Source organism: Papio anubis, chromosome 19 (assembly GCF_008728515.1).
Source record: "Papio anubis isolate 15944 chromosome 19, Panubis1.0, whole genome shotgun sequence".
NCBI classification, from domain to species: Eukaryota; Metazoa; Chordata; class Mammalia; order Primates; family Cercopithecidae; genus Papio; species Papio anubis.
Genome location: NC_044994.1, coordinates 24,266,708 through 24,287,898, shown reverse-complemented (window position 1 = coordinate 24,287,898; position 21,191 = coordinate 24,266,708). Strand labels below are relative to the sequence as shown.

Genomic DNA, 21,191 nt, shown 5'->3' with positions numbered 1-21,191 from the left:
GCAGCTACAGATCTGGACTTGCCCTTGCTCCTTACAGGATCCTGTGGGGACCATCAGGCATAAGCCCAGAGATCCCTGTATTCACTAAATGTCATGGACTGTTTAGGGAACTTAATGGTAGAGCTGGGGTCCTTGGCCCGTGTGTTTATGTCAGCGATTCCCTAGGAATGTTCATCAAAAGCCAGGTAAAAAGTAAGAGGGCAGCCCTCCAAACAAGTTCTCCTGGAACTTGAGGGATGTCTTAATTCGGCTATGTATTTCGTGTTACTTGAAGGTTGGGACTCTGACCTTCAATAGAAACATGACTGTATGAGCTTTTCCTACTGAACTTGGGTCCTACCTGGCACACAGTGGGGACTCATGTTTGTTGACTGACTTACAGACTCATCCGAGATGGTCACACCCAGGGTCATTGATGTAACCAAGTCTGGAGGTAGGAAACTAGCATCACTTGTTTTTTCTGTGGCTAATGAAAGATGAGTAAGAACATAAATATTAAGAGGTCCAACTCTGACCTTGGTACTAAAAAAGAAACGCTAAATTTGAAACTAAAAGCAAATCTCACAGAAGAAAAAAAAAATTGGCCTCCAGTCTAAGCTGTAATTTCTTATGACGTAAGAGAATCTTTTCAGAGCGTGTCCAGTGTTTGTAGAATGCTATAAACCTAATGAGTTTTTTATAAACACCTGAAATCATTTAATTTGGTTTTTTAAAAAAATTTAGGCATTTCAAATGAAGTCATGTTTTTTATTGGTTCTGTGACCATGAAATGAATTTTCCATTTTTAGGATGTGCGTGGGATCCAGAGAACATCATAGTTGTTAGATGTGGCTTCAGCTTGTAATTTTCAAAAGGGAACTTTAATGGGGCATAAATTTAAGTGCTCCCACAGAATTAAGTAAAAGTTCTTTGGATAGTTCCGGTGGAGTGAGATCTTGGGAGAGAGATGTGCCATGTGTCCAGCCAACTCTCCTACCCAGTAATTAAAGATGTTGGCTTCACTTGAAAGTTCACCAGCTAGATATTAGCTGGGAAGGTGACAACTCTCACAAGGTCCTTAGGAATAGAAGGTGCCAGGGCAACGGAAAGGAGTCAAAGAAAGGGTGTCTTCCTCCCCACTTGTGCTGCAGCTCTGGCATCCTCTGGGCTCTGCTTGTCAACCCTTTTCTGTTTGTGTCTTAAACAGGGAAACTACATTGTGAGCCAAACAGAAAATCGTTGGGGGCAGAGTCATCCGTTTAATCCCGTTCGTATGTTTTGTTAATATACCTTGCATATTCACTTGTATTTGACGCTCTAGTCCTTTTGTATCTTTGTATTTGATGCTCTAGAATTGTGTGCTCTAGTCCTCTTATATCTTTGTAAAGATTGTTTAAGAATTATTTATGCTTGTTTTGTTTTGTTTTAAACAGAGTCTTACTCTGTTGCCCAGGCTGGAGTGCAGTGCACGATCTTGGCTCACTGCAACCTCCTCCTCTCCAGTTCAAGTGATTCTCGTGCCTCAGTCTCCTGAGAAGCTGGGATTACAGGCACGTGCCACCACACCTGGCTAATTTTTTTGTATTTTTAGTAGAGATGGGGTTTCACCACGTTGACCAGGCTGGTCTCGAGCTCCTGACCTCAAGTGATCCACCCACCTCTGCCTCCCAAAGTGCTGGGGTTACAGGCATGAGCCACTGAACCCAGCCATGTTTAATAAGTTTTTAAACAAAACACTGACACTAACCTCTCTGGAATATGAGAGGCCGTTCTCTTCCTAACGGGAATGTCACAGGGAAAAGTAAACAGTTCCTGGTTCCAGAAATAGACAAGATGCAACACCTAGAACTGTTGCATCTGAGCCCAACTGAGGGAGCATGCCCAGTCTGGCATTTTCCCTTTTTAAAATTTTGCAAGCTGCCCCCAGATCAGAATGACCTGACAGTCCCTTTTGAGTGGATTATCCTTATTGATCTAAACACATTCTCTATTTTATAACATTGCAGGCGTCTATTCATCAGGTAGATTTTCTGGTTATTGGCTGATATGTAAAGTATTTACCCAGATGTACTCTACAAAAGGCAATCTTCAAGAGCAATCTTCTTTTCCCCCTCTTTAGAAAATGCCATTTTGGAGAGCAATGCTGGGAAGACTTTATATTGCACAAGATGCTATAAATAGAGCATTTGACTTCCAGTCTGTTCTCCTCTATGCAATGAGTTACAAATAGTTATCAAAACTGCAGGGTCAGCCTGGTATGGTGGCTCACGCCTGTAATCCCAGCACTTTGGGAAGCCGAGGTAGGCAGATCACTTGAGCTCAGGAGTTCAAGACCAGCCTGGCCAACATGGTGAAACCCGGTCTGTACTTTAAAAAAAAAAACAAAAAAACACCTGGTGTGGCGGTGCATGCCTGTAATCCCAGGTACTCCGGAAGCTGAGGCAGGATAATCAACTGAACCCAGGAGGTAGAGGTTGCAGTGAGCTGAGATCGTGCCACTACACTCCAGCCTGGGTGTCAGAGCAAGACTCAGTCTCAGAAAAACAGACAAAATAACCCTGCAGGTTCACAGCTCTTCTGAAACCATTTGTGTAGCAGTATCCTATCTGAGGACCCCAGCACCCAGTGGTCAGTGTTCTCTATCTGTCCTTTTTTTTTTTTTTTGAGATGGAGTCGTACTCTATCACCAGGCTGGAGTGCAGTGCTGCGATCTCGGCTCACTACAACCTCCACCTCCTAGTTTCAAGCGATTCCCCTGCCTCAGCCTCCCAATGAGATGGGAATAGAGGCTCACGCCACTACACCTGGCTAATTTTTTTTGTTTGTTTGTTTTAGTAGAGACGGGATTTCACCATGTTGGCCAGGATGATCTTGATCTCCTGACCCCATGATCCATCCGCCTTGGCCTCCCAAAGTGCTGGGATTAAAGGCATGAGCCACCGTGCCCAGCCTCCATCTGTCTTTAATAACAGAAAAAAAACACATTCCCTCTTGGATAGTGGTTGATATTATAGCAATTCCTGGTAAAAGGAAAATCATAAAAGAAGCTCTTTTGTGAACCACTGGTTTCAACCATGTTTTCCTGCAGTGTTGATGAATTTGTGAACCTTTGTGATAGACAAGATTGCCCCACAGCTTATGAGAAACAGAGTTTAAGAACTAAGTTTTAAGATGGGTTGGTAGCACGCATTCATTGTTAGAAGGCCAAAAGTTCATCATAAAGTTTCTTTAATGAAGCACACTGTGTTGTTGGTGTTCGAGAAAAATGGGACTTAAAGAGTAAATTTAATGCCAGATTGATGGGCCTAGCCTAGTAGGTGCTTGCAAAAAACTGATTTAACTATAGAGAAGTCTGTTGGGGCATCTGAATCTGCCTCAGCCAGGCAGAACCCTCGCTATATGATAGATAATTAGAGGCGTGCAGCATTGCATGTGAGAGCTGTACATCGATTTCAATCCTCACGCTACCACTTTGTAGCTTCATACCTTGCACAAAATATTTAACCTCCCTGAGTCAGTTCCTGTGGGGATAATAACATCTTCACTGCATTTTTGTACTGTGCAAAGAACTTGGCACTTCTCCCTGGCACTTGGTAAACATTTATAATAAATAGCAATAATTTAATATAGGATGGATTCCAGTTTAGGGTTAGGTAGACAGTCACTGTTTAGAGGTTTTTTTCCCGCTGTCTTTCCTTGACTAAAGAGTGGAGAGAGGAAGTCACACTTTCCAGGTACATAAGGCCCCTCCAAAGAGTCAGGAGGTGGGTGGGAGTGGACATATCCACCCCGACAGCAAATGGGCAGAGCCAGCTACCACGGGGGTCAGTCAGCCTCCCATTCCAGAAGTGGGTATGCTAGTTCATTCTGCTGGGTTTCTGAGATATGATAAAAACACACAATTGGTTTTAAAAATAGCAAAACATTCTTTTAATCTGACTTTTAAAACGTCTACTTGGTAAGGTAGGTATTATGTTTTAGTTACATAACTGTGGAATCATCACAAACTTTGTAATCATCATAAGCCCGAAAACAGAGCTCCAGAAATGCTTGGCACCCTGTGGATCCCAATAGCATAATCTTTTAGTGGCAGAGTCAGGGGTTTTAAGAACTAGAGTGCCTGTGAAAAAGCCACATGAGGCTCTAAGGCTGTGAACAAGTGTCAAGAAACTGGTATTACACAGAAATATCAAAGGTGAGAAGTGGCCTTGGATAACTGACTCCCTTCCTCGGGCTTGGCCAGGCCAGCTCCTGGTGCTGCCAGGTCTCATTACTTTGGATATGCCCAGCCTACAGAATTAGTGGCCTCACATGACTACCCAAGTTAAGAAAGTACCATAAAATATGTTTGTTGATAACAAGCTGTGGGAAGTAGCTAAGAATTGATTCTACTCTGCATTTTTATTTTATTTTGTCTTTGGGCTTTTTCTCTCTGTAAAATACTAATATTAGGTATTGACAGATTTTCTTAAATCTGATGTATTAATATTTAAGCTTAGTGATTATTTACTTTTCAAAATAACTGCTCTACAAAAAGATACAGTCAGGATTCCACTAGTTAATGAGGTTTCCTAGGGCATTTGACGTTTAATTAATTTTAATTACAAGCTTTGAGGAGTATTTTGTAAGCAAGCCATACCTAAGTTCCCATTTGTTAATTGAAATAAGGACTAAATTATTATTGTGTTTGGTAACTTTGAAACTAATTGCCTTCTGTTTCATGTAGGTTCTTTTTAAATGAAAGCTTCTAGGTCAAGATGTATTTTCTTCTTCTTCTGTGTCCATTGAAAAGCTTAATGATTAGAATGATAATAAAGATAATTATAATATTCTATTGCCACAGTCCCCAACCTTTTTGGCACCAGGGACCAGTTTCATGGAAGACAATTTTTCCACAGACCGGGGGTTGGGAGAGGGAGTGGTTTCGGGATGACTCAAGTGCATTGCATTTATTGTACACTTTATTTCTATTATTACTACACTGTAATATATAATGAAATAATTATATAGCTCACCATAATGTAGAATCAATGGGACCCCGAGCTTCTTTTCCTGTAACTAGACGGTCCCATCTGGGGGTGATGGGAGACAGTGACAGATCATCAGGCATTAGCTTCTCATAAGGAACACGCAACCTAGATTCTCATAAGGAACATGCAAAGTTCCCTCACATGTGCGGTTCACAGCAGGGTTCGTGCTCCTATGAGAATCTAATGCCGCCACTGATCTCACAGGAGGCGGAGCTCGGGCAGTAATCCGAGGGATGGGGAGCAGCTGTAAATACAGATGAAGCTTCACTGGCTCACTGGCCAGCTGCTCGCCTCCTGCTGTGTGCTGCCTGGTTCCTCTCAGGCCACAGACCGGTACCAGTCCATATCCCAAAAGTTAGGGACCCCTGTTCTATTGGATAAGTCTTGTTCCAAAGCTGTACAATTAAGTATGTACCATTTGTATAAAATCACATTAATAGGAAGGTTATACATGACTTAAGTATATTTATCACATAGTGTACTCCTTGCTCAGGAAGGATCTTTATTCTACTCTTCAATGGCATATACTTTATGAGTCCATGAAAGCACCTTACATTTTAAACAAGTACATCTTTTCAGAACCACTTGCCCCTCCTGCCACTGAGTGAGTGGCTGCCCGCTCCTTCCCCTGGGCCTTCTTTGCCTGAGGCTGGAATATTGGAGACCGTTTCTGAGAAAGATCTGTCTTAGGTCCTTATCATCAATGTATAAAAATGGATAAAAGAAGCTCATATGTCTAAGAATCAGGATTTTGACTGTAAATCACATTTGCCCTCGTGTAATTAATCAAATAGAGGTTCATTTATTGTACTTTGTCATTATAAAACTTTAATTTTTGTTTGGCTGAAAATATCCACTGATGATTATGCGACAGGGTTATGAACTCTTTGTATAAAAGCCTCTTTATAAATAAGATTTCTTACGGCTGTAATGATTTTGTTATCTGGGAGTGTGGGAAGAAATGTAAAATACAGGGCAGAGGGCAGTCAGTGAAGGCAAAGTTACAAAGTTCAAGGAAGCATGGTTACAAAACTCCTTTCTTTGGGTTGCTGACTTGTCCTGCATTTAGCTTTTTAGGGAAGAAAATGCACAAGAAAGGTGAATCTCATTTTAAATCAAGCTCCCCTGCAGTGTATGTATTTTCTTAATCATTGTCAATATGGAAACAAAACGATCCTTACTCCACCTGAGTGTGCCAAAATATCTTTACTGATTGTCCACAATTCCGAGCAATATGATCTTTGAGACAGGAGGTATACTCCCTCCCCCACGCCCCTGCCAGGCATGTGACAATTGGTTCTAGAAGGTTAACTAAGGAAATACATGGCCCGGTCAGCAGATGTCCCTAGATCCATTGTCTTGTATGTAAGATTGAGCAGCCACCACTGCTCTGAAACTGATTTTTTTCCCAAAAGGCCATCTGAAAACTGTTAAGTAAAGACCATGCCATAGTTACTGTCCTTTTACCTTTCTTAAGCTCTTTGGTCCTGTTAGTGACTGCATGTGAAAGTTGTGTTTCTTCCACAGAACAGAGGAGTCGAAGTTGTGAGAAACAAAGGCTTTCCAAGAAATGCTGTTGTACCAGAAAGCCCCCAGTCTTAGTGATGCTGTTTCATAAACCCCTAGGAAGCGTCAGAGAAAAAGATGTAACAGGAGAAAGAAAGTATTTCATAGATACTATGTAGAAAACACTCCAATTGTATGTATGTATCATTTTTTTCCCTCCAGAGATCTACATGTAACTCTGCTTTCCACTCATGCAATCATGAGCTTCCTACTGTTAACAAATTCTCATGCATTATTTTCAACATGTGGCAATTTAGAGGAGACCTTGTTTTCCACTTTTCAAATTACTGATCCTTGACCTGTGCTCAGTTCCCTCCCAGCTAAGCAAGAGTTAGAACTGTAAGAAAGGGAGAAGGGAAAAGAAGGTTAAATGTCTATTCTAGGACTCAGGAAATGACGTTAAGCTGCCTGGGCAGTATTCTGAAAGTAAAGAAAATAGTTCCATTTTATGATGTGTTTGATTTGGACCATAGATTGGAGTTGCGCTTGACTTTGTTGACCACCTCCACTTAGAAACTTGAAGCTTTCCAGAGCGTTTGTTCTATTAGGTGTGTTTCATCTTTGCTTTCACTGTTAGATGATATGCTACCATTAATTATTTTTCTAGCTTTATGTGGCCACTGATGGCATGACAGAGGCAGGGAACAATGGAAAAATGGTCTCCCCTTTATCTTCTTAAGTTAAAGGAGAGCAGAGTCCCAGGCGTCAGTGTGCACTTGACTTCCAGCTTACATGCATGCATGTACATACCCAGGCACATTTTTTCAAGTTTCTTTAAAGTTTTTTTGAAAAGGCATGCCTCCTTCAAACCAGTATCCTTTTCTAACAACTGCCTCACTCCTTCCTTTCCAGACAATTCCTGAGAAGAGTGGTCTGCCCTCACCAACACCACTCTTCCCTCCTGTCTAGCTTTGACTCACTAGAGTCTGGCTCTGCCCCCTCACTTGACTCACACCTCATTTGCTAAGATCACCAGTGACTTGCTAACTGTCACATAAGGGGAACCTCTTCCAGCCCCTTTTCTGACTTCCTGACATGTCTCCATCTTTGCACTGTTGTTTCCCTGCAGCTCTCCCTCCCTTGGCTTCCTTGACGCCATTGAAGCATGATTCTGCTCTGTGAGCATTAAAGTGCAGTTATCTGTTTTTCCCCTCCTCTGTCTTCTGCCCATCCCTTGGGGGTTCAACCTTCTTCGCTTCTCATCTGGGATCTCAGTGCCGCCATAACTTCAGATTCTAACTATCATTAGAACACTGAGCTCAAAGTTAGTGTTTTCAAAACCGACCTCCTCTGCTTCTCCCAAGCCCTGTTCTTCCAAATTTCAGTCTGATGAACGGCACCAGTGTTTTGTTTCATCATCTAAGCCCGCAGACCAGATCATCATTCTGGTTCTTCTTTCATGCCATGTTCTTTTATGTTCTACCTTTTGCACACTCACAATCCCTCCTAAGACTTTCTCAGTAAAATCACCTGTGAATTTGTTCTTCTCCTGCCACTTTGAGTAAATTCATGGTGCTCCCATGAACCTTGCACATACTTCTCTTATTACACTTACCAGATTGTATTTTAATTATGTGTTTGTTTCCCTCCCTCATAAGTCATTCCATGAGTTACTCACTGTTGTAACTCAACACTAACTCAATGAGCACATGATAGGCACTCAATATATTTGAACAAATAGCAAAGTGGAATTAATAGAGGCGGTAGGAAAAGAGAAAGCGACAGCCATGTTCTTCAGACTTTTAGGGATGATGGAAGTCGATGCTTGTGATCCCGGCTGGCAGCCCCCAGGACAGACACCTTTTACAGTTTGCTTTAAGCCCCCACTCTTAGATTATTTCAGTTGCCCGAATATGCCTCTCTAGGAATAGGCCTCATTGACTAAAGAGGGTGAAGTCAAGAAAGAACAGAACTCACCGTTTCTACCTCTTTAATAAGTGAGCTTTCTGTTTAGCTCTGCATTCGCGATCTGCCATGTGAATACCAAGGAGACTTGTATCAAAAGCAGGTTAGTGGTGTCTCATGTTTGATGATAATTGAAACACTGAACATTTTAGAAAAGAGACAGATTTACTCTGAAGGAGCAAGAGGAGAGACGTATGCTCGCGGTGGAGCAGCTGCAAAGAAAAGCTTTAGGCCAGGGAATTGCTCATGAAGCGAGGCTTTGGGTACTCCCTGTATCCACACTGTGTCCATTGAGCCTGTCATCAACAGGACTTTGGTTCCAGGAGCTTCTCTGTGAATACTTAAGGTACTCATAACCAGAAATTAACTACACATAGGCAAGGATCACCATCATCTGCAGTGGACGGTAACACCCACCTCAAAACAGAATGCCAGCTCTTCACTGAGCACGAGGGTTGGAGGTTCATTCCTGATACTACAAGGGCCCCTCTCTCCTTGTGTTGCCGGTGGAAATCCAGTCGTAAACGTTGCATTGGAAACAAATAGTCCATTAGGCACAATATAGTCCTTTAGATCTTCATTTTAGAATAGTCATTACTCTGGGGTATGCTAGATCAATGCCACAGCATTTCCTAGTTCAGGAATACTGTCATTGTCATTTTCACCGTGACACTGTGTCAACGGGTGGTGGTAGAGTTGGTAGTGATCGTATGTGCCAGGTCTGCTGGTGCCTTTTTTTCCCTAAATTGACTCAGTGTCACCAAAAAAAACTTAATATCCAGCCCAAATGACTTGTCAATAATAATTTCCACATAAACATATAAAAGATATTCTATGGTATATGGGTTTTTTAAGTGCCTTTTTTTTTTTTTTTTTTTTGGTATTTTTTGTGACATTCCTTAACATCTACCAGGCATTCTGTGTGACATGCTCGTGCCAGGAGTGACAAATCCCCAAACTCTGCTATCCCCAGGATGGTGATAACAAGTATGGCAGTCCCTACGTTTTAGCTCTCAGGCTCGTTAAATATAGATGGAGAGTAAGTAAATATGAACAGTGTGTGGCACACAGAGTGTGTAATGTGTGGGGCTGGCCCACAGGAACTGGTAGGTGTGGTGGGCAGTAAAAACTAAACCAGAGAAAGTGGCAGGAAAGCACAGGGTGTGCTGGGGGGGACACCGAGTCCACCACTTTGCATAGACCTGTGTGCCCATATAGACTAGGAGCAGTGGGAAAGCTTGCTAGAAAGATGCGTGGGACCCTGACTGCACAGAGCCCTGGGTGGCAGGCAGGGGAGGCCGGCCTTTATCCAGGAATCAGAGGGAGCCACCGGAGACAGCCAGTAACATGATGAGAGCCACATGCTGAGGCTTCCAGAAGGGATGTGCTGAAAATGTTACACTTAAAAGCTAAATTGAATATGAAGGAAAACTGGAAATAGGGTGATTGACCGTCTAGTCTTATAAATTGTCTCTTATTGACAGATAAAATTCATCTAAAACACAGCTAACTTCCTCCTGGATGTAAATATCCCACGTGAATCAAATCAAGAAGCAAAGAGTAGTAGAACTGTTACTGTTCTGATAGTAAGAGATAGGATGTAAGATGGTACAATATACCCTCACTCTGCCACTTCTGAATCCCAAAATGCATACATCCCACCACAGCATGTCATTCTTCCCTTAAGATGCAGATAAATAGGCCATCATCAGAGCGGCCACCCATGCAGCAACAAGTTGAAAGTTATAATGCCACTTAGCGATGTGTCTGTGTAGTCCTCAGCTGTGCCCACCTGCCATGGGCTGCCCCCCACCTGCCTGGCGTAGCACAAGCCACTCACTCTGTGCCTCAACAAAATGACACTCGAAATTCTTGTCATGAATGGAGTCCCTTTAAAGTCATCCTTTAAAAAAAAAAAAAAAAAAAAAAACCTTTCTCTAAAGTGAGTTTCAGGTAAGCCTAATTCTTTTACCTTGACCTCACATAGCAACACCCAGATTGCCCTCCCATCACAACAGAAAAAAATCCTGGCCTCGTATTCTTGCTTCATCACTGACAACATCCCATCTCCTAAGAGTAAGAATCAGCTTGTTTCTCTCTCTCTCTGTCTCTCTCTCTCTCTTTCTCTCTCTCTCTCTCTCTATCTCTCTCTCTCTCACACACACACACACACACACACACACACACATTAGTTCTTTAACTCCCTTCGGGAGTCAAGTGGCCACCCCAAAAGCTTTCCATGTCTCAAATTCTGTCTTGAGCACCAACCATAAACACTCCAGTTGGCCCCGGCTACCTCCTCACCAGGCCCTGTAGCTTGGAAGTGTTTCTCTTCACTACCGCCCTCTCCTCGCCATTGTGGGAAATATATTAGCCCTTCAGGAGTCCCTAGTTGTGAAGGTGGCGGAACCAGCTCTAAGTGACCTTGGGTACCTGGGATTGGTTATGAGAACAGGAAGAGGGGAGTTCCTTTAGGTCAATTTCAACTGCAAGTGGCTTCTTTTCTGAGTTTATAGACCAAAGTCAGCTGACTATTGTAAATCAAAATGCGTATTGTAATTGGCATCTGAGCATATTATAATTGACATCTCAGGTAAGTGTTTCCTAATGAAATGTCATATTTAATGGCTAATTCTAAAGTTTTGAAAATGCTAAATTGAATCCAGCATTAACCATGTTTTCCTCATGTTCCACTCTAATCCAATATTGGGAAGTGACTAAGTACTTATTTTAAAATTAAGAAGTTAACTGACAGAGTCCTTATCGTCTCGCATTTTCCATGAGCTATTACTATAAACATAAATAGAACCAAGCACATCTGTAATGAAGTGACACCCATCCACCCTAAAGTCTACAGATATTCCCTAAGAAACAAACACATTTGGCTACCTTACAGTTCACTAACAAGGCAGTGGAAGATGAACCAAAGCTATAAAGCGGGGTGGCCCAGCCTAAGCTGTAACATCCTGGTCAGTTCTCAGCCTCTTAAGACCCAGCTGGCCAAGGGGGATGGATCACCTGAGGTCAGCAGTTCGAGACCACCCTGGCCAGCATGACGAAACCCCCTCTCTACTAAAAATGCAAAATTAGCTGGGTGTGGTGGTGCATGTCTGTGATCCCAGCTATACTCAGGAGGCAGAGGCAGGAGAATCGCTTGAACCTGGGAGGCGGAGGTTGCAGTGAGCCGAGATCACGCCATTGCCCTCCAGCCTGAGCAACAAGAGTGAAACTCCGTCTCAAAAAAAAAAAAAAAGGAAGACCCCAGAATGGTGCAAGGGTCTTTCCTGGGCCAGCCCAGCCAAGCATTCCTCTCATGTCGTTATCCAAACCTCATTTCCTCTTGGGCATCCTTTCTGCAGTCATCCACCACCTTTTTAAAAGCTCACAAGGGGAAAGCCTGCATCTATTGTGGAAGAAATCTGCTGCTCCGAATATTTTCTTTTAGTCTACAGAGCTTCTCCAGATGAAACCATTCCCTCTCCCCAACCCACTGGGCCCCAGTAACCAGGGCTGTCGGCCCTGCAGGTAGGAGCAGTGATCGGCAGCCCCGGGAAGAAATGTAGCCAATGAGAGACTTGCTTCCATTTCATTTAGAATTGGGTTTACTGGGCTACCCATAGCCATGCATTCTTCTTAATGGCTGATTTTCTCTGGCAAGTGGATCAGGCCTGGGGTGTGAGGTAGAGATCCTGGGTGCGGTGTAGATAGTAGGAGATGCAGTGTGATTACATGAACCCATTTCATTTCAGCTTAAGCAAACTCAGTACCAAAGCTAATAGGAGCTTGCTGTTTTCTTGTCTTATCCCAGAGCTGCTTGGCCAGAAAGGAGTTGAAAGTGAAGGTGAAAAACTTGGTGGGGACATAGCCTAAAAGTAGACCGGGAGAGCATTTCAAAGCATAGCATTTTTGACAGAGTCAGAATTGGCTATTGGCTCTATTAATATTTTTACCGCTATAGCTTAGGGTAGACTGGCAGAGCCAGGTATAAACTGCCCCCTGCTGCCTGACACGGAGAAGTACATGAAAAATGTCGCTTCATTGGTGATTATATTCTGAAATGCCTGCAAGGAATGGAAAGCAAATTAGGGGAACAGCAGGCAGTCTCAGAGAAGCCATGGACATCACAGATCAGCTAGATCCTCTCCAGTGTGAAGACGAAGGAAAGGAGAGAGCTAGAAGCAGCTCTTTTAAAAAGTACTTTCCGGATGTAGAGAGCCGCTTCATTACTCCTTCTGCAACCTTGTCAGTGAGTAGACCGTGGTCCAGTAGCATCAGTATCACCTGGGAACTTGTTAGAAATGCAGATTCTCAGGCCCCACCCTGTGTCAACAGAATCAAAATCTGCATTTTAAACAAGATCCTCCAGTGATACTCACATTTACATTTCCGAAGCCCTTGCCGGGCAGGCGCAGTGTCACATACCTGTAATCCCAGCACTTTGGGAGGCCCAGGCAAGTGGATGACTTGAGATCAGGAGTTCAAGACCAGCCTGGCCAACATGTTCAAACCCTGACTCTACTCCAAATACAAAAATTAGCCGGGCGTGGTGGCAGGTGCCTGTAATCTCAGCTACTCAGGAGGCTGAGGCAGGAGAATCGCTTGAACTCGGGAAGCGGAGGTTGCAGTGAGCCAAGATGGCGCCACTGCACTCCAGCATGGGCAACAGAAACTTCATCTCTACTAAAAATATGAAAAATTAGTCAGGTGCCCTCTCGGGAGGGTGATGTGGGAGGATCACCTGAGCCCAGGAAGCAGAGGTTGCAGTGAGCTGAGCCAAGATTGTGCCACTGCATTCCAACCTGGGCGACAGAGTGAGACTCCATCTCAAAAAAAAAAAAAAATTCCCTGAACATGACTTCAGAAGGAGCTTTAGCCCTGGACCAGGTCCAGGGTTCTCTAAGGTTTGGATCAGATTGAATTCAGCTTGAACAGTGAAAAAAACACAACCTAATAGAAGAGATGAATCCTCAAGTTAAATTTGTGAATGCCTTATGTTCTTATTTTCTTAATACTTCCTTTTTATCCATCCTCACATGTCACTAGCTCTTTAACCATAGATACTTTAACTTGCCATATTTCATATTACTTTCTGTATTTCAGTAGCAGCCAGCATTTGCAAAGCAGTTTCTTTCAAAAGTCATTCTGTCCCAGCAAGTGTGTGACAGGCGTCTGATTTGCTCTCTGGCAGCCTCTGTGCTTCCCATCATTCTTGTTTACTTCAATCTTCTCTCTGCCGTGCTTACACCCTGCTGTTATGGTTTAAGAGGAGTGACTTGAGCAAGTCTGCAGGATTGAGCTGGCCCCCAGTGGCATTGTCAGTCTGTTGCTAACCTGGAGTGTTCTTTTCTGCGCCAGGTCAGAGAAGAATGCCGGCTCCTGAACGCCCCACCTGTTCCACCCCGAAGCGCAAAGCCTTTGTCCACCAGTCCCTCCATCCCTCCTCGCACAGTCAAGCCAGCGCGGCAACAGACTCGCTCTCCCAGCCCCACCTTGTCCTACTATTCTTCAGGGCTACACAACATGTAAGTCTTCTTGCCAGGCCCCGCTGCACGCTTATCTTCTCAACCAGCAGTTCATGGATTCTTGAGAGCATTTTCAGGGTAGCCCTAACTGACGCAGGGTGGTGGGAGAGGAAATGGCTTTTTAGTTTTTTAAATAATTTCACTGGGTGAGCATGCTGGGGCCCCTTAGCTAGGATGGAAGAGCCAGTGTGTCTTGGGAAGAAAAGATGCCACACCAATCTGAGAAATTCAGAGGTAAAGGCTTAACTAGATTCTCCTGGAAACACCCCAGGGGCTGCCGTCAGTTCTCACAGATCAGCATCTAGTTCTTTCCACTCTGACTTTGACAAGAACAGACAGTACCTTCAGCAGACAGCACCTTCGACCAGGACCTGAAATGGAAAGGGTCCCATTGGCTGTCTACTCTGATTCCCCAGACAGGAGTCCCCTTTTGACCATCACTGTTGGGTGGTCATTTCCTTTTGTCTGGATACTTCCAGTGCTGTGAGCTCATTCTTCTACAACACAGCTCATTCCATTGTTGGCAAGTAGCAATACTTTAAAAAAAAAAAACTTTATTATATTGAGTTGAAATCAATCTCTATGTAACTTTCAATCATTTCTTAGGTCTAAAGAAATAAAAATAGGTCCATCCCGTATCTCTTTGTCGACTCATGAAAATTCCGAGTCAGCTATGATAGAAGTCTTCTCTTCTCCAAAAGAAACATCCGTGCCTCCCTCTGCTGCTTCCCTGACGTCACTGTCAGACCCCTCACCGGCCTGCTCACCCTCCTTTGAGCACACTCTAGTTTCCTGTTGCTCTGAAAACACGGCCCCCCCAGAGCCTAATCCACCACTCCACATGCGCTCGTTACAGTTTAAAGTAGCTCTCTTTGCAGGTATTTTTTGTTCTCTGGACATTTAAATCCTTGTGCTAATGTTACTCGATTGTTCAGAAACCAAGGCAAGGATTAGCATTTTATTTGAAGCATTTCCTCCTACCTCAGACTTTTGGATGGAAATAGAGTCACGGGTGGTGTGATGCCATCATGTCATTGTAGCGCAAGCATGGCAAGCATGCGCCACCCATTTACTATTCTCTCACTCTACCCTCGCTCACTGCAGACATTATTCATCCATCATGGCACCTGTTGGTGCAGAGCCTACACATGACTTAATAATTTTCCTCATCGTAAAGACCCAGGCACCTATTAACAACGATTTTCTTACTAGGTGAAATACTTATTTTATCTCCTCTGTAGCATTTTAAATCATTATGTACATATCTAAAATTACCAATGTATTTTATTAAAGATTCTTTAAAAAAAAAAAAAAAAACAGTGAAGTTAGCAGGAACTTTATTGAATTCAAAACTAACTGCACTTTTCTATTCAGCAGTAACATCTATAAATAACGAAAGCCTTGGGATTTGGCTTTTTTCTTGTAACTGATTTCTCTTTGTGTGTTTGCTTTTAAGCAGCGTCACTAAAACTGACACAAGTCCTTCTGAAAGCACTCCTGTTTCCTGCTATCCATGTAACCGAGTGAAAACTGATTCTGTGGACCTGAAATCCCCATTTGGAAGTCCTTCTGCTGAAGCTGTGTCCTCTCGGCTTTCGTGGCCTAATCATTATTTGGGAGCATCAGAGAGCCAGACCAGGAGTGACTTCCTTCTGGATCCAAGCAGGAGTTACAGTTACCCTAGACAAAAGACGCCAGGCACACCAAAGAGAAACTGCCCAGCACCTTTTGATTTTGATGGCTGTGAGCTCTTGTCCAGCCCCCCTAGCTCAGTCACTGCAGAATTCAGTAGCACCGTCTCTGGTTGTCCCAAGTCAGCCAGCTACTCTCTGGAGAGTACAGATGTGAAAACTCTTGCAGCTGGCGTGACAAAGCAGAGTACTTCATGCCCTGCCTTACCCCCCAGGGCTCCAAAACTAGTGGAAGAGAAGGTTGCCTCCGAAACATCTCCTTTGCCTCTGAAAATTGATGGTGCTGAGGAAGACCCCAAGTCTGGGTCACCAGATCTCTCTGAGGACCAGTATTTTGTTAAAAAGGGCATGCAGGACATCTTCTCTGCCTCCTACCCTTTCTCATCTCCGCTCCACCTCCAGCTGGCCCCCAGATCCTGTGGCGATGGTTCCCCGTGGCAGCCACCGGCTGACCTATCAGGACTCTCTATAGAGGAAGTGGCCAAGTCACTACGGTTCATTGGTTTGTCCGAAGATGTCATATCATTCTTTGTTACTGAAAAGATTGATGGGAACCTGCTTGTTCAGCTAACGGAAGAAATCCTCTCAGAGGATTTCAAATTGAGCAAACTGCAGGTGAAGAAGATAATGCAGTTCATTAATGGCTGGAGGCCCAAAATATAGCCAAATAACCCTCAGCCAGCATGGAACAAAACTGATCAATGCGTGTGCTAGAAGGGGTGGGCTGGGACACAATTTCATGTTTTTGCACTAAAAACCTTCTCTGTAAATAGGGATAAGAGAAACTCTTACTATGCAGATTACGTTTTTGAATGGTGAACAGGCTATTTTGTACATCAATAAAAATGCTGTACAGAACACTTGGAGGTGTGCCTTGTACGTCACTCAACAAACACTCAGCAGCTGCTAACAGGAAAAAAGGCATGTGCAGAGAAGTCATTCTTACCCAAGTAGGTTTATGCGAGAAGGTATGATATTTATTACAAAACAGCCAAAGCTGAAAGACATAAAAATCTTTAAAAAAAAAAAAAAAAAAAAAAAAAAAACACTTTGAACAACAATTCCCTTCTTTTAGGAGGGTTGACTTTAGACAATTAACTATGTTCTGTGCTCCGTCATTCAGATTGCTTCATGCTAATTGTTTTACTCTTGTGCCTGAAAATGTTAGTGCTATGAATTGACACTTTAATGTTATATGCTTGGTGGGGATCTTTTTATGAGAAGGCATTTTCCAAAAGTCATGTGTTGATAAAGGGATATATGTTGTCCTTAGAAATCACACAAATCATGACCACAATAATTTATCTGTAACTGCTGCTAATTGTATTGAGCAGAGAAAAAATAATATACATATATAAACATGTATAGATGCATACACAATACACCCGGATATGTTTTACACATAATTTTGATTCTGATATTTTAGGTAACATCTGTTCACTTTTAAATAATCCATTGAGGTTTGGGGACTGTTATCTACATTGATTCTCTTAGGATTAGTGGACAGAATGACTCCAAAGATTCTCAGAACCCTGTCACTTGAAGCTCAGTCTTATTTGGGTTCATCACTGAAAACTTAGAACAAGTCAGTAAAGAGTCCTGTATTGAAGAATTAAGTTTGAGTTTAAGCCCACTCACTGCAGGGCTGGTTTTTGCATGTAATACTCCCATGACATCTGGGGAAATGACAGTTTCTGTTGAATTATAATTCTCCGGTTTGAGGGTCTCCTTCCCCTGGTGTCTGATGACGAGAGGTCTGAAGAGCATTTGTCAGCATGCATTACCCTTTCTCAACCTGCTTCATGCTTTACGAGAGCTCAGAAATCAGATGCACCAACCTTTCTTATTATATATGCCACATCTGTTGAGTATTTTTAAAATACCTAGAAGAGGACTTGTTTATTTCATAAACCACTTCTTCCCTCTCTTTCAAAGAAAATACATTATTACCATACTTTTACATTAGTCTCAGAATTTTTGCTAAATATGATTAAGTATTCCAAAATATAATGGCATCGTCATTATTCTTTTTTAGAGAATATACATCTGAGGATTGTGTTAGTTCTCAGAGCAAGGCATCATCTACTCCCCTGCACCCCAGAGTCTGGCCCCAGATTCCAGACGTGCGGACAGCCCATGACCGAGGTGCACACCGTGCCCTCTTGAATAGCAAGGTCAGCCAGCGAGGCGGCAGCAAAACTTGCAGGATGGACTTACATCTTATCTCTTCCTGCTACCAAAACAAAAAAATAAATTGAAAGACAAGACCCACCAGTCTAGTTTTATAGACCTGTGAAACGTGTCTCTGTTTCTTGGCATTAGAAGAAAGACACTTTTAATCCATATTGAGTTGAGGTGAATTCATACCTAATTTTCCATGTTAGATCTCATTTTCCATCTTAGATCTCCTTTGTCAAAAAAAAAGTATTTTTTTCTCCTAACATGTCTCCCAAAATGTAAATACTATAGGCAAAAAGAATACCCTGTAAAGTTCTGACACTGGAGCACCTCTTCAAAAGTCACTGACAAGTTGATGAGGAAGTGTCTGGTACTGCACTCACAGGACTTGAGACCCATGAGGCTTTCGTGTTCTGAAAGCATCCTTCTGTGTGAGGGGGACTGCCTCCCTTAGGAAAGTAAATCTCTCAGAACTTCTTTCTAAAATAAAAACAGGCAAGATGCAGTTACTAAGCTGCAAGTTTTCATTGACAAACCTAGCTGAATCCGTTTTAAAATACTTAACACTCAGACACGATTCTCAAATTCAGGAAGAAGGAACAGGGTTGGTTTGGGTTTACTATGAAGGTTGCCTCAAAAAAACAACTGACTCCTTTTAGCGTTTTTTTGTTTTTATTTTTATTTTTGTAAAAACTACACAAAATAGGGTTTTAAATTCTTTTTGCTTGTTTGGGACTTGGCGTATTTTTGTCAAGTTTATATTGATTGGCAATGCGGAGACTCCTTGAGGGCAGGGACTGTGGCCTTTGGTTCACTTACGCATGAAACAGTCTAGTATCACTCTACAGTGCTGAGTAAAAGACACAGCCCTTGCCCTCTTGGAGATCATATTGTTTATATTTGAATCTCAGTTGCTAAGAGTATGTATGTGTGGGTAAGAAAGATGTGAAGTCCTCTGGGCAGCTGGGTATATGGAGAATTACATGTGTCCTGTCTTTAAAATGTCAGCCTCTATTAAGGGGTACAGAACACCCCAAGATCACTAAAACTTGGAATGTGTTGGAGGCAGAAAGTATCTCTCTCACTGCCTAGTGTTGTTGTTTTTTTGTTTTGTTTTGTTTTTTACTGACCTGCAATTCTTTTAATTGTAATAAATATCTTCTGTCATCTCTAAAAGCCACAAATAAATGAAATTGCCATTCCTAAGCCGAGCACCTGTCTATGAAGGACCTTGGCGCCCTGACTAGACAAAGCATTCATAGCTCCAAGAGAATCCTGACAAGATATGCAAAGCAGTGATAATAAGGAGACAGCAGAAAAGTGATGCCCAGATATCCACACACAGAACCTTTCTAACCAACCAGGTCAAGGCTTATCATCTTATGTCCTCTGGCAGGTCCCCTATAATCAAAAGAGAGGAAGTGTCTGTCTAAACAAGACCCTTTTGGGTCCTTAGATTCATTGCAAAAATCATCATGGCCCCCATCAGAAAAGAAAATCAGCAATAAACCAAGCCAAGCAGCTAAAATGTATAATGTGGGCCTGACTCATGTTGGGAGGCAGAATTCAAACACTCACAGATCAATCTTGCAAGTTTTCTCTTCTTTAAGTTGAGTTGCTCAACTTTATGAACTGTGAAATTTACTTACATTCTTTCAACCCACATATATCATTGCAGTTTATGAAGTTGCAGCGGACTGCCCGTTCATCTAAATTGCAGTGTTTATTCTTGTCTCATGTCGAAATACAACAATCTTATAGGAAATATTATGACAGTCCATTCCAACTGTTTTCAGACACATGCATAAACAGTCTCTGCTCACATTCCACAGCCACCTGCATGTTATCCATACAGCTCCCTGAGAAATCCAGGGATAGGAGGCAGGGTGTGGCAGGATGGAGGGTCCTTCATTTTTTAAACACTTTGTATAAGTCACTACTCATCGTGCCTAGCAAGTATAAGATTAACATTTTGAATAACAAACTGGAAAACAAATAATCCTCTGAAGAATCTAGTGAACTGTTCGAAGGACATTTTGATTTCAGTCTACCAGAAAAGTTAAATCTGTTGTTGGACATAGGTTTTCAGAAACATGCCTCTTTTATCAATTTCCACTATCTTTCAAGTTACCTAAAGGCACCAGGCTGCTTGAGCAAGAAGAATAAAAGGCCTAGAGTGCAAATTATGTGAAGTAGAGCTTTTAGATTGTGGGATTGTAATAATATGGGATGCTCATGGTCGCATCATGTTAAATCACACCGTTTAGTCTTCAAAACTTGGTGTTTTAAAATGTGTCTCATTGTGATAGCCAGAAACAAGGAATAAACGTGATTTCAGTTTAAACTATATACAAATATCTTCTGTAATTTTGCTGCTCTAATTTTTAGGCTATAAATTTTGTAATAGAGCTTATCAGATTGCGAATTTCCTTTGTTTACAATCTCATGTAGTAGGGCTCAGATAATTTCTTAGCTATAGCTATAAACCTTTTCTCCCACTCTCATATTAAGTTTCATTTAAAATATTTAAGCTAAGCCTAAAATTTGAAATCAGTTAAGAATTTGGAGAGTTTATCTTAAATGGAAATGCTGTATTCTTTTCTAAGAATTTTGTAACCGTCTTTACAGTTTCTTTGCTTGGAAAACTTGGGTTGTTAACTATCAGTTAACAGTTGCATTACTTTCCAAAACATTATCTAATGGGCCCAATGTGTACCTCAAGATAAACACAGTATGTTATGTCTAAAAATTTCATTGTCTGTTGATTTAAATGGTTCTGAAATGTCTCTAATAAAGAAATTCTCAAAGTTGCTTTTCTTGCAGTTGTTCCTCAGTGGTCAGACCTAGTGCATAGTTTTCCAAGGACTTGTTTCCCATCCTCACTTAGGAGTAGGGAATTTGGAGGGAGTCCCAATACTGCAAGCCCATTCTGTATTAATAAAGAGATGGAAGACTGTGGCTATTGTGCATAGTCAGAAGATGCAGGTAACTAGGTAACTTGATGGCATACAGAGAATCCAGTACCTGTGTGGTCAGGAGGTAACGCAGAAGATGAAATAGATGAACTGGTGAGGAAAAAAAAAAAAAACTGGTCCAAAGATAGTTGTCTCAATTGATCGTTCACTGTCAGTTACAGATCAAACTCCTTGTTCTACTCTTTCCCCACTCTCACTACTGCACTTGACTAACTCTTAAAAACTAAATAAAAGTATACATTTGAATGGGGAAAAGAAAGATAACATAAAATTATATCTCTTCTGCTTACATACAGTTTAACTTATGTAACTAGCAAATAGCAGAGATGGCTGAGGTGACTAAAG

The 21,191-nt window shown here is 42.2% G+C and overlaps 1 protein-coding gene across 5 annotated transcripts in view; it reads left to right on the top strand.

The window, feature by feature from the left end:
- The window catches only part of GAREM1 (GRB2 associated regulator of MAPK1 subtype 1), a 200,386-nt gene extending 179,704 nt beyond the window's left edge, over nucleotides 1-20,682 (top strand). For 2 of the 5 annotated variants that reach the window (XM_031658757.1, XM_021930019.2), the window contains exons 5-7: nucleotides 1,187-1,246; nucleotides 13,836-14,002; nucleotides 15,459-20,682. In XM_031658757.1, coding sequence (XP_031514617.1) covers nucleotides 1,187-1,246; nucleotides 13,836-14,002; nucleotides 15,459-16,356 — 1,125 coding nt within the window. In that variant the 3' untranslated portion in view covers nucleotides 16,357-20,682. The remainder of the gene's footprint in view (nucleotides 1-1,186; nucleotides 1,247-13,835; nucleotides 14,003-15,458) is intronic. The other 3 variants (XM_031658758.1, XM_009192577.4, XM_017951654.2) reach the window with 3 other exon arrangements.
- Nucleotides 20,683-21,191: the final 509 nt, after the last annotated feature.